The sequence below is a fragment of the Octodon degus genome, unplaced genomic scaffold (assembly GCF_000260255.1).
Source record: "Octodon degus isolate 3935 unplaced genomic scaffold, OctDeg1.0 scaffold00098, whole genome shotgun sequence".
NCBI lineage: Eukaryota > Metazoa > Chordata > Mammalia > Rodentia > Octodontidae > Octodon > Octodon degus.
The window spans coordinates 3,597,111-3,608,208 of record NW_004524674.1 but is presented as its reverse complement, the minus strand read 5'-3'; the positions used below and the strand labels follow the sequence as shown (position 1 = coordinate 3,608,208).

Below are 11,098 nucleotides of genomic sequence, written 5' to 3'. Positions count from 1 at the left end.
GATCTTACTAAGTTATATAGACTGGCCTCCAAAGTGTACCCCTGACCTAGAAGACAGTATTTTAAAACAAATTTTCTAGTTTATTCTTAGGCAGCTAATCAACTTCCAGGCCCAGAATTGTTATTTAAGAAATATTCATTTAACCAGATCTTCCTATTTTAATTTCAGGCCTACCAACAATTTTCAGTCTTTGGGCTTTTTCATGGTTTTCCATGTAGATTTTCATCTATGCAGTGTGATGCTTTTGAAGTATTGTTCCTCATTGTCAACAGGCATCTGGTGTATACATCAGTACTTTGTAAATGAGTTTTTCTGAGACTGGTCTGGTAGGGGTACACTTAAAAAACAATTTAGGAAAAAAAAAAAAACCAAACAACCCAGGTCTGCATAGTTGAGAATTTTGTTCTAAAACTATGGACACCAATAGAGGTTTTCAGGTCATCCCCCAAACAGAACCAAAAGTGATCAACTCTACTCCTTATGGGATGCCTCTATCTTTAGAAATAACTCATTTTAGACTTAGAAAGTAAAGAAGTAATAGATAGAAATATAAGAAATTGTATTTGGGAACATGAATTTAGGTTATGAGAGAATTTTTCCATATGAAGCTAGGTCTGGTCTACTGAATAGCTTTGCCTCTTGGAAAACCGATCAAATGGGAGGTTGGCTTTGATTTGTATATGAGAGGATACACTCAAAGCAATATTTAACAAATGACATCATTATTGTATCACCGGCAGAATAAAAAAAAAAAAAGTTATGTGGAAGGTCAGGCTCTATTCTAAAAGACTTCCTAAAATTTTTTTTGTGTGCAAGGATACTGGGGATTGAACCTAAGTCTTTGTACATGCTGTTAAGCAAGTGCTATACCACTGAAGAGTTTTTATTTTATTTTGCAACAGGATCTTACTAAATTATCCAGGCTGACTTTGATCTCTTGATCCTTTTGCCTTAGCCTCCTGAGTAGCTCAACTTACAAACATATAGGAGATATGAAGATGAAAAGGGAAGGCCAGAGAGGAGTTGGAAACACATAGAAACTAAAGTACCAGCATGTAGAACTTGTTCTTGCCTGCATATCTAAGGGAAATTTATTTAAACTAGTTCTCCCCAGATCATATGGTGCCAGGGAAGAAGATAGTTAAATTCTTGGTAGTGGATCCTTAGAATTGTACAGATACAGTTGTTTAGACAGGCCCCAGAGTAGGATGATGATAGTAACCAATATCCTATAGATGGTAGGAGGCTAGGGAGGGAAAAAGGATAGTGTAAAGGGTACCCAAAAATCACTACTTGGGGCTGGTGAGAGGCTCAGTGGTCTAAAGCACCTACTTAGAACAAGCTTAGCATAGCAAAGCACAGGGACCGCGGTTCAATCCCCCAGCACCACATGCCAGCCAGCCCCGCCCCCTGATGGGCTGAGCTGGCCACACACACACACACACACACACACATTAAAAAAAAAAAAAAATTGTGTAAAAAAAAAATCACTACTTTCTCTTTCCCCATCACTTGACACTAGTCTCACCTTTTTCAGTCTTTATTTCTTCAGTAATCTCTTTTTCCTCTTAACCTCTGTGTCCATGAATACTTTCTCTCTGTTTTGCTTTTTTGTAGTTGAGACACAGTACCTGACACCTGCAATTTAAAGGATGAGTGGTTTATTTTGGCTCGCAATTTGTAAAGGTTTCAGTTCATAGTCGGCTGGCTCCAAGGCAGGGTGGCAGGGCAGAGAATTGTTCATGGCATGCCAGGCAAGTAGCAGAAAGAAGTTAAGGGATGCAGGAGAGAGGTAGACACTTCCAGGTTACACCCCAAGTAACCCATGTTTTCCAACCAGGCTTCTACTCCCATCATCACATTTAGCTGTAAGCTCTTCAGTGGGCTAATGCCACTGGTGAATATCATGGCTCCATGATCCAGTTACCTCCCAAAAGCCCCACTTATGAGCACATGAGGCTTTAGGGGAACATCTAGATATAAACCATTCACCTAATATAAACGTGTTCAAGTATCTCCTAGGAAGGGTAATCCTTGACTTTGTAGCCCCTTACATTACTGTCCATTTTGGTCTTTTCTGTGAATTAAAAACCAAGAAAAACAACAACATTAAATTCATTGTTAAGTCTCTACCAGTTGGCTTTTACTTCATCTATAGCCTTCTAGATGTTCCAGTAAACACTTTCTATTTCTTATTCTACTTTATCTCTAAGCTGCATTTTTTTAAATTTAATGAGTAACTTTATTTATTTATTTATTTATTTATTTATTTATTTTGGTGGAACCAGGGATTGAATTCAGTCCCTTATGCTTGCCAGCCTTAGCTGAAGAGACGAGGTAGGTAGAGGTTACCAGGTTAGTTAGTACCTGAGCAAAAGTCAGGCTTATTCCCCCATCATTGGGGTGGGGGACTTAACTGAGGCATGAATGGTTAAACTGTGGGGCAAAAACATGCAGGCTCCTTGAGAAGTGAAAGGTTAAGCAATAAGAAGTTTACATCTGGCTCGCTGTTGTCCTTCCTTTTTCTACCTTGACTTCAATCCTGGTCCAAAAGGGGGGTGGAGTAGAGAAATAGTTCAACAGCATAAGCACCTGTCTGACAAGCACAAGGTCTTGAGTTTGATCCTCAGTACCAATTTTTTTAATTTTAAAAATGAAAAATAATATAGAGATATCAAGAAACAACCTAGACTGTTGTTCACTTAATTATTTTAATTTTAAGTGAGATGCTGAGCACACTTTTTCCTTTTTCCCAAGAAAACTGCTTAAGCATGAGATAGTTTCTTGCTCAAACTGCATTTCTCTCTTACACTGATATTTTAAATAAAAACCTGAGAGTTCTTAAGCTTCAGTGTTATTCCTAGCAGTCTCCCTAACTCTGGGTGCTTTCATTTGAATAGACTTTGTGGTCTACTTGGTGATTGAACTAAGCATTGTCTCCAAATAATAATCTTTGATTTTCTGCACTGTCATGGCCACACACTAGGAGAACTTGGACTTGGCTTCTGTAACAGGGTTAGCTAAATTCCCATGACAATTGTATTATTTAGGAATAGGTTTGACTTGATAAGATAATTTTTAAAACTCACAATAGCTTAAACAAAAGTGTGAAAAAAGGAAAAAAAAAAGTGTGCTCTTTTTATCTTTCTCTCACCCCTCTTCCTTCTCATCACCTCTCCTCTCTCCCTTTCCCTCCCCTCTTCTCCTCTCCCCTCTCTTTTTTGATAAAAGAATCCCAAGACTCTTTGGAAAGTCCTGGAAATTCCAGGATTGATAGGACTGACATGGTAACTCTAGAGTCACTGGGGGCCCTTGGTCCCATCCATCTCTGATGCCAGGTCTTTTGGCATGCTATAACATGCCAAAGATGGTGGTGTTTTTTGTTTTTTTTTTTTTTGTGGAACTGGGGATTGAACTCAGGCCCTTGTGCTTGCCAGACAAGCACTTATTCTACTGAGCCTTCTCCCCGGCCCCCAAAGATGGTGGTTAACATCACATTCTGCTCCAAGAATAGCAGGAAAGAAGAAAGTAAAAACATATTTATTTTCAACTTTAAAAATATTTCCTGTGTGCTTTCATTTGCATCTCTCTGTCCATTGACCAGATTTTAGCCATATGACCAAACCTAACTTAAAGAAAGGTGACAAATGTATTTCAAGAGGTAGGCTCATTGCCATCCTCAGAATAAAGTATTATTCTGAGGAGATGGGGAAGCATAGATGTTGGGGTTGGCAACCAAAATATTTTCCATAGCTCTTTATTTTTTTTTAAATTTTTATTTATTTATTTATTGTGTGTGTGTGTGTGTGTGTGTGTGTGTGTGTGTGTGGCCAGCTCAGCCCACCAGGGGGCGGCCCTGGCTGGCATGTGGTGCTGGGGGATTGAACCGAGGTCCCTTTGCTTTGCTAAGCTCGTTTTAAGTAGGTGCTTTAGACCACTGAGCCATCTCACCAGCCCCTCCATAGCTCTTTAGAAAGTTTAAAAAAATTTGCTCTTTAGAGCTATAAAAGAGCTGGATATGGCAATATACACTTGTAGTCTAACCACTTTTGGAGGCTGAGACAGAAGGATCACAAGTTCCAGCTTAGCCTGGGCAATTTAGCAACTCATCAAGATTCTGTCAAACAAACAAACAGACTGGGGATATAGCTCTGTGGAAAGGCTCTGAGTTTAATCAGCAGTATAGCAAAGTAAAACAGTATAAACTCATTGAAAATTCTATAAAAAGACTGATTACAAAATTAATATGTAAGGATCAACAGCATTGCTATATATAAAAATAACCAGTTAGAAAATATAATGCTGGCTAAATGAAAAGATAGCAACTGAATGAATATTAAAGGAAAATCAGGCTCAATTTGAAAATTTTACAGAATTACACTAACAGGGCCATCAAGATAGCTCAGCAGACTAAGCTCATGTTTGGCAAGCTCAAGGACCAGGGTTCGATCCCTGGTCCCACATGCTGTGCCAGCCCCGCCCCCGGGCACACTGAGCTGGCACCCAGGCATAGTGGTGCATGCCTGTAATCTCAGTGCTGGGAGGGCTGAAAAAATAGGAGAATCACTATGAGTCTGAGTTGCATAATGAGACCCTGTACCAAATATATACATGAAAAAAATTACACTAAAATTTATTTGGAAAAATATGAGAATAAATAAATATAAGCCAGGTGTGGTTGTGCATGCCTGTAATCCCAGCACTCAGGAGGATGAGACAGAAGGATTATTATGAGTTCAAGATCAGCCTGGGCTACAAAGTGAGCTCAAGGCTAGCCTGAACTGCATAGTGAGACTCTTGTCTCAGAAACACAAAAACAAAAAACAAAACTAACAACAACAAAACAAATATATAAAAAAGAACATGTGACAGATACCTTTCTCTAATATATATTAAAAACTTTATTTTTATGGTTATTTTATTTATTTTTTATTAAAAACTTTAATAAAGCTTTAAAAGAGCAAATTTTTTAAAACTTTCTAAAGAGCTATGGAGGGCCTGGTGAGATGGCTCAGTGGTCTAAAGCACCTACTTAAAACGAGCTTAGCAAAGCAAAGGGACCTCGGTTCAATCCCCCACAGGTTGAACAGTTCAATATTAGGAAGAACTAAATAAGCAAAAGTGAATGGAATCCAGAAATATTATATATATTTAGTCTGTGATGTTATTTAGATGGCATGTTAAGTCAGTAGGTAAATGAATTATTTAATAATGGTATTGATATAATTCACTAGCCATCTGGAAAAATTAGATTCTTATTCATCCAAATAAAGGGGACTAAGTATGTTTACTTCTGTGCTAAGTGAAATTAACATTTTAATTGTGGGGGCTGGTGAGATGGCTCAGTGGTTTAAAGCACCTACTTAAAACAAGCTTAGCAAAGCACAGGGACAGTGGTTCAATCCCCCAGCACCACACGCCAGCCAGCCCCGCCCCCTGGTGGACTGAGCTGGCCACACACACACACACACACACATAAATATATAAAATTTTTTAAAAAACATTTTAATTGTGGAATACTCATATTCATATTATATCCTGGTATAGCCTGGTGAGAAGCATATAACTAGACTAAAAATAGTTCTTTTTGCCACTCATTTTGTGGTTGTCTATAAATCCAAATATGATTTCTATTCACCCCTTTCAACCTTTTCCATATATCCATCTATTAATATGGCTGCCATTTTCCTCAAATGTTTTCTTTACCAACCTTAGCTTTAAGCCAGACATGGTGTTCCATGCCTGTAAATCCAGCACTCTGGAGGTTGAGGCAGGAGGATTGCTGTAAGTTCAAAGCCAGTGTAAACTGCATAGTGAAACTGTCTCAAAAAGAGAAACAAAACAACCTTAGCTTTCACTCTAACTCACTGTTTTATGGGACTTTTATCAGCATCTCTTTACATTCCATTTTCTGTTTCTGCCCTGAAATCTCTTCCTTCAATCATTTTTCTCTTTTTTAGTCTGTATATGCTCTTTGATTATCCACATAATCATAAATCTGTCTTTACCAGCATCATATGCAATAGATCTCAAGGTTGTTTTTGAGTGTTACTAGTCCTATACCAAAACTCTGTGTTCCTCTTGCATTAGTTTTATTTAATATATTAGGCCAGCCAAATAGCTCAGTGGATTAAAGCGCCTGCAAGCAGCTGCAGGGGCTGGGGTTTGATCCCTGGGCCTGCTGGGCTGGCCCTGCCCCAGGGGCATGCTGAGATGGCAATTGAGACTGGGCGTGGTGGCATGAGCCTGTAATCCCAGCTCTTGGGATTATGACTATAAGTCTGATCTAGTAGTGAGACCCTGAACACCCCGTAGACCCTTCCCTAAAAAAATACAATAAATAAAATAAAAAATAGTTTTATTTAATATAATATACCTGTTCCATATATTTACTGTTTCATTTCAGATTGTGAGATGGGGACTGAGAACAAGGAGATGATTCCCAAGGAAGAAATTTCTGAAGAATGTCAGCCATATGGATCAACATTAGAAAAACTTCCAAAAGTGGTTTACCAAGATCATGAGTTTGGAGCAGCATGTGAAGACACATTAGAGAGACATTTGAGAGAGTCCTCAGAAGAGATTATGAAGCAATCTCATCAGGAGAAGGACTTTACTTCAGGGTTGATTATCTTTAAGAAGTCACCCTCAAGTGAGAAAGACCAGAAGAATAGTGAGAGTGAGAAAGGTTACAGCCCTAGCCCAAATCTGGTGGCACATCAGGGAGATGCTGTAGCACAGAGGGTTAGTACATTTATTTCTGGCCAAAAATTTATAGAGAATTTAGAACCTAACAAAACACAAAGGATATCTGTGGGAGAAAAGCCTCATACATGTAAAGAATGTGGGAAAGCCTTTAATCAAAACTCACATCTCATCCAGCATATGAGAGTTCACAGTGGAGAAAAACCCTTTGAATGCAAAGAATGTGGAAAGACATTTGGAACTAACTCAAGCCTTCGAAGACATCTAAGAATTCATGCTGGAGAGAAGCCCTTTGCTTGTAATGAATGTGGAAAGGCTTTCATCCAGAGTTCCCATCTTATCCACCATCATAGAATTCATACGGGAGAGAGACCCTATAAATGTGAAGAATGTGGCAAAGCTTTCAGTCAGAATTCAGCCCTTATTTTACACCAGAGAATCCACACTGGAGAGAAGCCTTATGAATGTAATGAATGTGGGAAGACCTTTAGGGTTAGCTCACAACTTATTCAGCATCAGAGAATTCATACTGAAGAAAGATATCATGAGTGCAATGAGTGTGGCAAAGCCTTCAAACATAGTTCAGGCCTTATTAGACACCAGAAAATCCATACAGGAGAAAAACCCTATCTGTGTAACGAATGTGGGAAAGGCTTTGGTCAGAGTTCAGAGCTAATCCGACATCAAAGAATTCACACAGGAGACAAACCATATGAATGTAATGAGTGTGGTAAAACTTTTGGCCAAAACTCAGAGATTATTAGACATATTAGAATTCATACTGGTGAGAAGCCCTATGTATGTAAAGAATGTGGAAAGGCCTTTAGGGGGAATTCAGAACTTCTTAGACATGAGAGAATTCACACTGGCGAAAAACCCTATGAATGTTTTGAGTGTGGGAAGGCTTTCAGGCGGACTTCTCACCTCATTGTTCACCAGAGAATCCATACTGGAGAGAAGCCTCATCAGTGTAATGAGTGTGCAAGAACCTTTTGGGATAACTCTGAGCTGCTTCTTCACCAGAAAATTCATATTGGAGAGAAACCTTATGAATGTAATGAGTGTGACAAAACATTCAGCCAGCACTCCCAACTTATCATACATCAGAGAATTCACACTGGTGAGAAGCCTTATGAATGCCAAGAGTGTCAAAAGACCTTTAGTCGGAGCTCTCACCTCCTTCGCCATCAGAGTGTTCACTGTATGGAATGACCCACAAAAGAGGAAAGCCTTTGGGGAAAGGCTGAAGTCAGACTTACTCATGTTTTCACAGCCTGCACCTCAGGTTCTCAGATAAAAGGACAACCTCCTCTGTTCTACTAATTTTTATTTCAACAGTTGGTTTAACAGGTTGAGGCACTTACGAACTACCCATTGAGATACTTCAGTGTACTGAGTTAAATCATAAAAGCTGTTTCAGGCCTTAATTCTCTGTTCCTCTTCTTCCCTTTCCTCTCTCCCGAGTGAATCACATAACATTAGGTGTCTGTACCTGCCATCTAGCCTAAATTGTTGCTCTTGATAAAGAGTGGGAGAATAGTATTTACCACCTTATAAGAATTACAGAGTTGACTCATTTAACATTATCCCCTGAAGTCTTAGAAAGTCATGACCTAGAAGATACACTTTATTCTTCTCTCCACTGTTTAGTCTTGGAATGATTAAACTTCAAAAATCTTCCATCCCTGCTATTATTTCCCCTTAAAAGATGGCAAGGTAAGGGCTGGGGAGATGGCTTAGTGGAATAAGTGCTTCCCTGGCAAGCCTAAGGGCCTGGAGTTCAATTCCCGGTTCCTCCAAAAAAACCAAAAAAAAAAAAAAAAAACGACAACAAAAAGATGGCAAGGTTAATTAAACAGAAGCATGGTTATTTTCACATGAAAGAAACTTGTCACGTGTACACTGACAAGGCAGTGTACAAGATTGTAAGTGAAGGGCTTAGAATCCAGAGGGACTGATCAGTAAGTCAGGGTATAAACAATTGAGGCCAGTTTACTTAGCATGACAGAAGGGATTCCTGAGTAGCTGTATCCACTTTAGGCTGCTCAGTGTGACTGCCAAAGGATTGTCTATTAACTTTGGTCCCAGGTACAGATGTTTCAGGAGGTAGTAGAATTGTTGCAGTTTCACTTCTGCTACATATCTGGCCAGAGGGATGAGCCAGTTCATCTAAGTGGGGCATGACCTTGCCAAAGCACTTCAGGTCTCATAACCTGGACCCTATGGGTGAGAGTCCTTGCTGCTGGGTCCAGATGTGACAGCCTCTTGGTTTGCTAGATGGTCTTGGGTTTTCTTTCTACAACATTCTCTTGGTCTCGCTCTCTTCTACACATTATCTGTTCTTTAAGGAAATACATCTATTTTTCATATTTTCAGGGAATGTATGGTAGTGGGAATTACACTGATGAGTATTCAGCAGATCTGGGATCTGGGATCTGTTCTGAGCTGGACCTAGAACAAGGCATTTCAACTGCTGGTCCATAACTTTATTTGTCAAATGAGAGGAGTGGAACTAAATGATTTCTGGGGTTTCAACCAGCCAAATAGTTACTTCTTTTTTTTCAAAGTCAAACTTAACATATCCTCATTTTTCTGTTCTTTAATGTCTATTAACACTAATACTGACTACTAATATTTATTATTTACTATGTGCCAGGCACAGTGCTTAATAGTTTACATTTTTATGTTCACAGTATCTCTGTGCTGTGTGTATTTTAGAAAGTAGCTTCATTGAAGTATAATTGACATACCATAAAATTACTTGTTAAAAGCATTCATTTGAATAGATTTTAGGTAATGTACAAAGTTGTGAAACCATCAATGATATGGGAGTTTTTTCCCCCAACTTAAAAATGAGGTAGGATTATCACACAGTACCTGTGAGAGGCAGGATCCTCTTAACCACAATGTGGTGTGGCAGGTAGGTTAATCCATTACTTCCTTCTTTGAAACCTTTTGCACATTTTTTATGACTAATTACTACCTAGATTTGAATATAGTGAGTTTAAAACCAGTCCTTGGGAACTTAACTGGTCATGGTCTAAATCCATAAAGTGGGTTTATCTCCAGTTTCATCTGTTTGGCTGTGTAAATGAACAGCTGATTACATGGAGTTTCTGCATCCTAGGTACCTCTACCTCCTAAGTGTCAGACTCAAGAGGAGAAGCTCTTTGACTTACCTTTCCTATTAGGGTGATTACAAGTGGAGTATACTTTCTCATTTGTTTTTGCTCAAGCTCAAGCTGCCTAGACCACTGGTGGTGAACCTATGGCATGTGTGTGCAGCAGGCTCTTTGTATCATTGAAATGTCACCTCTTCAACTTCTGTTTTTCTGTGTTCACATATTTTATTTCCATGTTCCTGATATAAAACTCAGTACCTCTGCAAGCTCTGTCTAAAGAATCTACCCACAGAAACATTCATAAATAAGACCTTCACTGAAGAGGTGTAAAAATTGCAGAAGAATTCATGTTGTATGTCCTGTTAGACATTTGTTCTCAGAAGTCTCTTCTAAGCAGGGTTTTCTGTCTTTCCCTTTCAGGATTCAGCCACCTTAGCTCCTTTTTTTTTCCTTCTCCAGTACACAACTCATTTACCCATACTATCTGTACTTAGCTCAGTTACCTTAAATCTATCACTGCCCAGCAAAAAAGGCTGTTTAGTTAACAATCCCCTTATCTGAACACTAGTAAGCAACTTTTGTTGTACGTGAGCATGTTCTTAAGAAGGAGTTCTCATGCCATTCTCAGGAAAACCTTCCAAAATACAATGCTTTCCTAAGAGGGATTCTGGTGAGTGAAATTATCTCCATCTTTTTAAGTACACTACATACATCCTGTAACCTCATTCCCTTTCCTCTTTACCTGTCACTTAGGAAGAATCTTCCTTTTTATTGTCCTTCCCCATCACCCTACTATGGAGTCATCTAGTTATGATTTGGATTGATAGTTGTAATTTTGTGCACATAGAATTGCATAGAGAAAAGGTAATGAACTGTCTTGATTTTAGACCCATTAAGACAAGACTCAGTCTCAAAGTCCTAAGTACCCAGAAATGTCCAGTTTTTGAAGCCATGTACATGTACATTTTATTTCCTTAACTTTATAGGTAAATAAAGTATGTCTTTACAATTTGCCTCATATAGTGGCTTTATGATGTTTATTATTCCAAGGTGCAATATGTTTCTTTTTTTCCCCCATAATTTTATTGATAAACAAATAGCAATGAGACAGTTTCAAATCAAATCGGTAGGACAGTTTCACTAATTAACACACTGCATACATTGTTCCTAGTGGTTACTGTACAAGATGCAGACATGATATCCTACAAACATCATTACAACAAATCATTCTATTCATTAAGAATATAACTATCGACCAAAAAGCTACAACT

General features: G+C 38.7%; 1 protein-coding gene across 2 annotated transcripts in view; it reads left to right on the top strand.

Moving 5' to 3' along the window:
- The window catches only part of Zfp3 (ZFP3 zinc finger protein), a 17,643-nt gene extending 6,821 nt beyond the window's left edge, over positions 1 to 10,822 (top strand). The window contains exon 2 of one of the 2 annotated variants that reach the window (XM_023723393.1): positions 6,407 to 10,822. In XM_023723393.1, the coding sequence (XP_023579161.1) occupies positions 6,415 to 7,917 (1,503 nt within the window). In that variant the 5' untranslated portion in view covers positions 6,407 to 6,414 and the 3' untranslated portion in view covers positions 7,918 to 10,822. The remainder of the gene's footprint in view (positions 1 to 6,406) is intronic. The other variant, XM_023723392.1, reaches the window with a different exon arrangement.
- Positions 10,823 to 11,098: the final 276 nt, after the last annotated feature.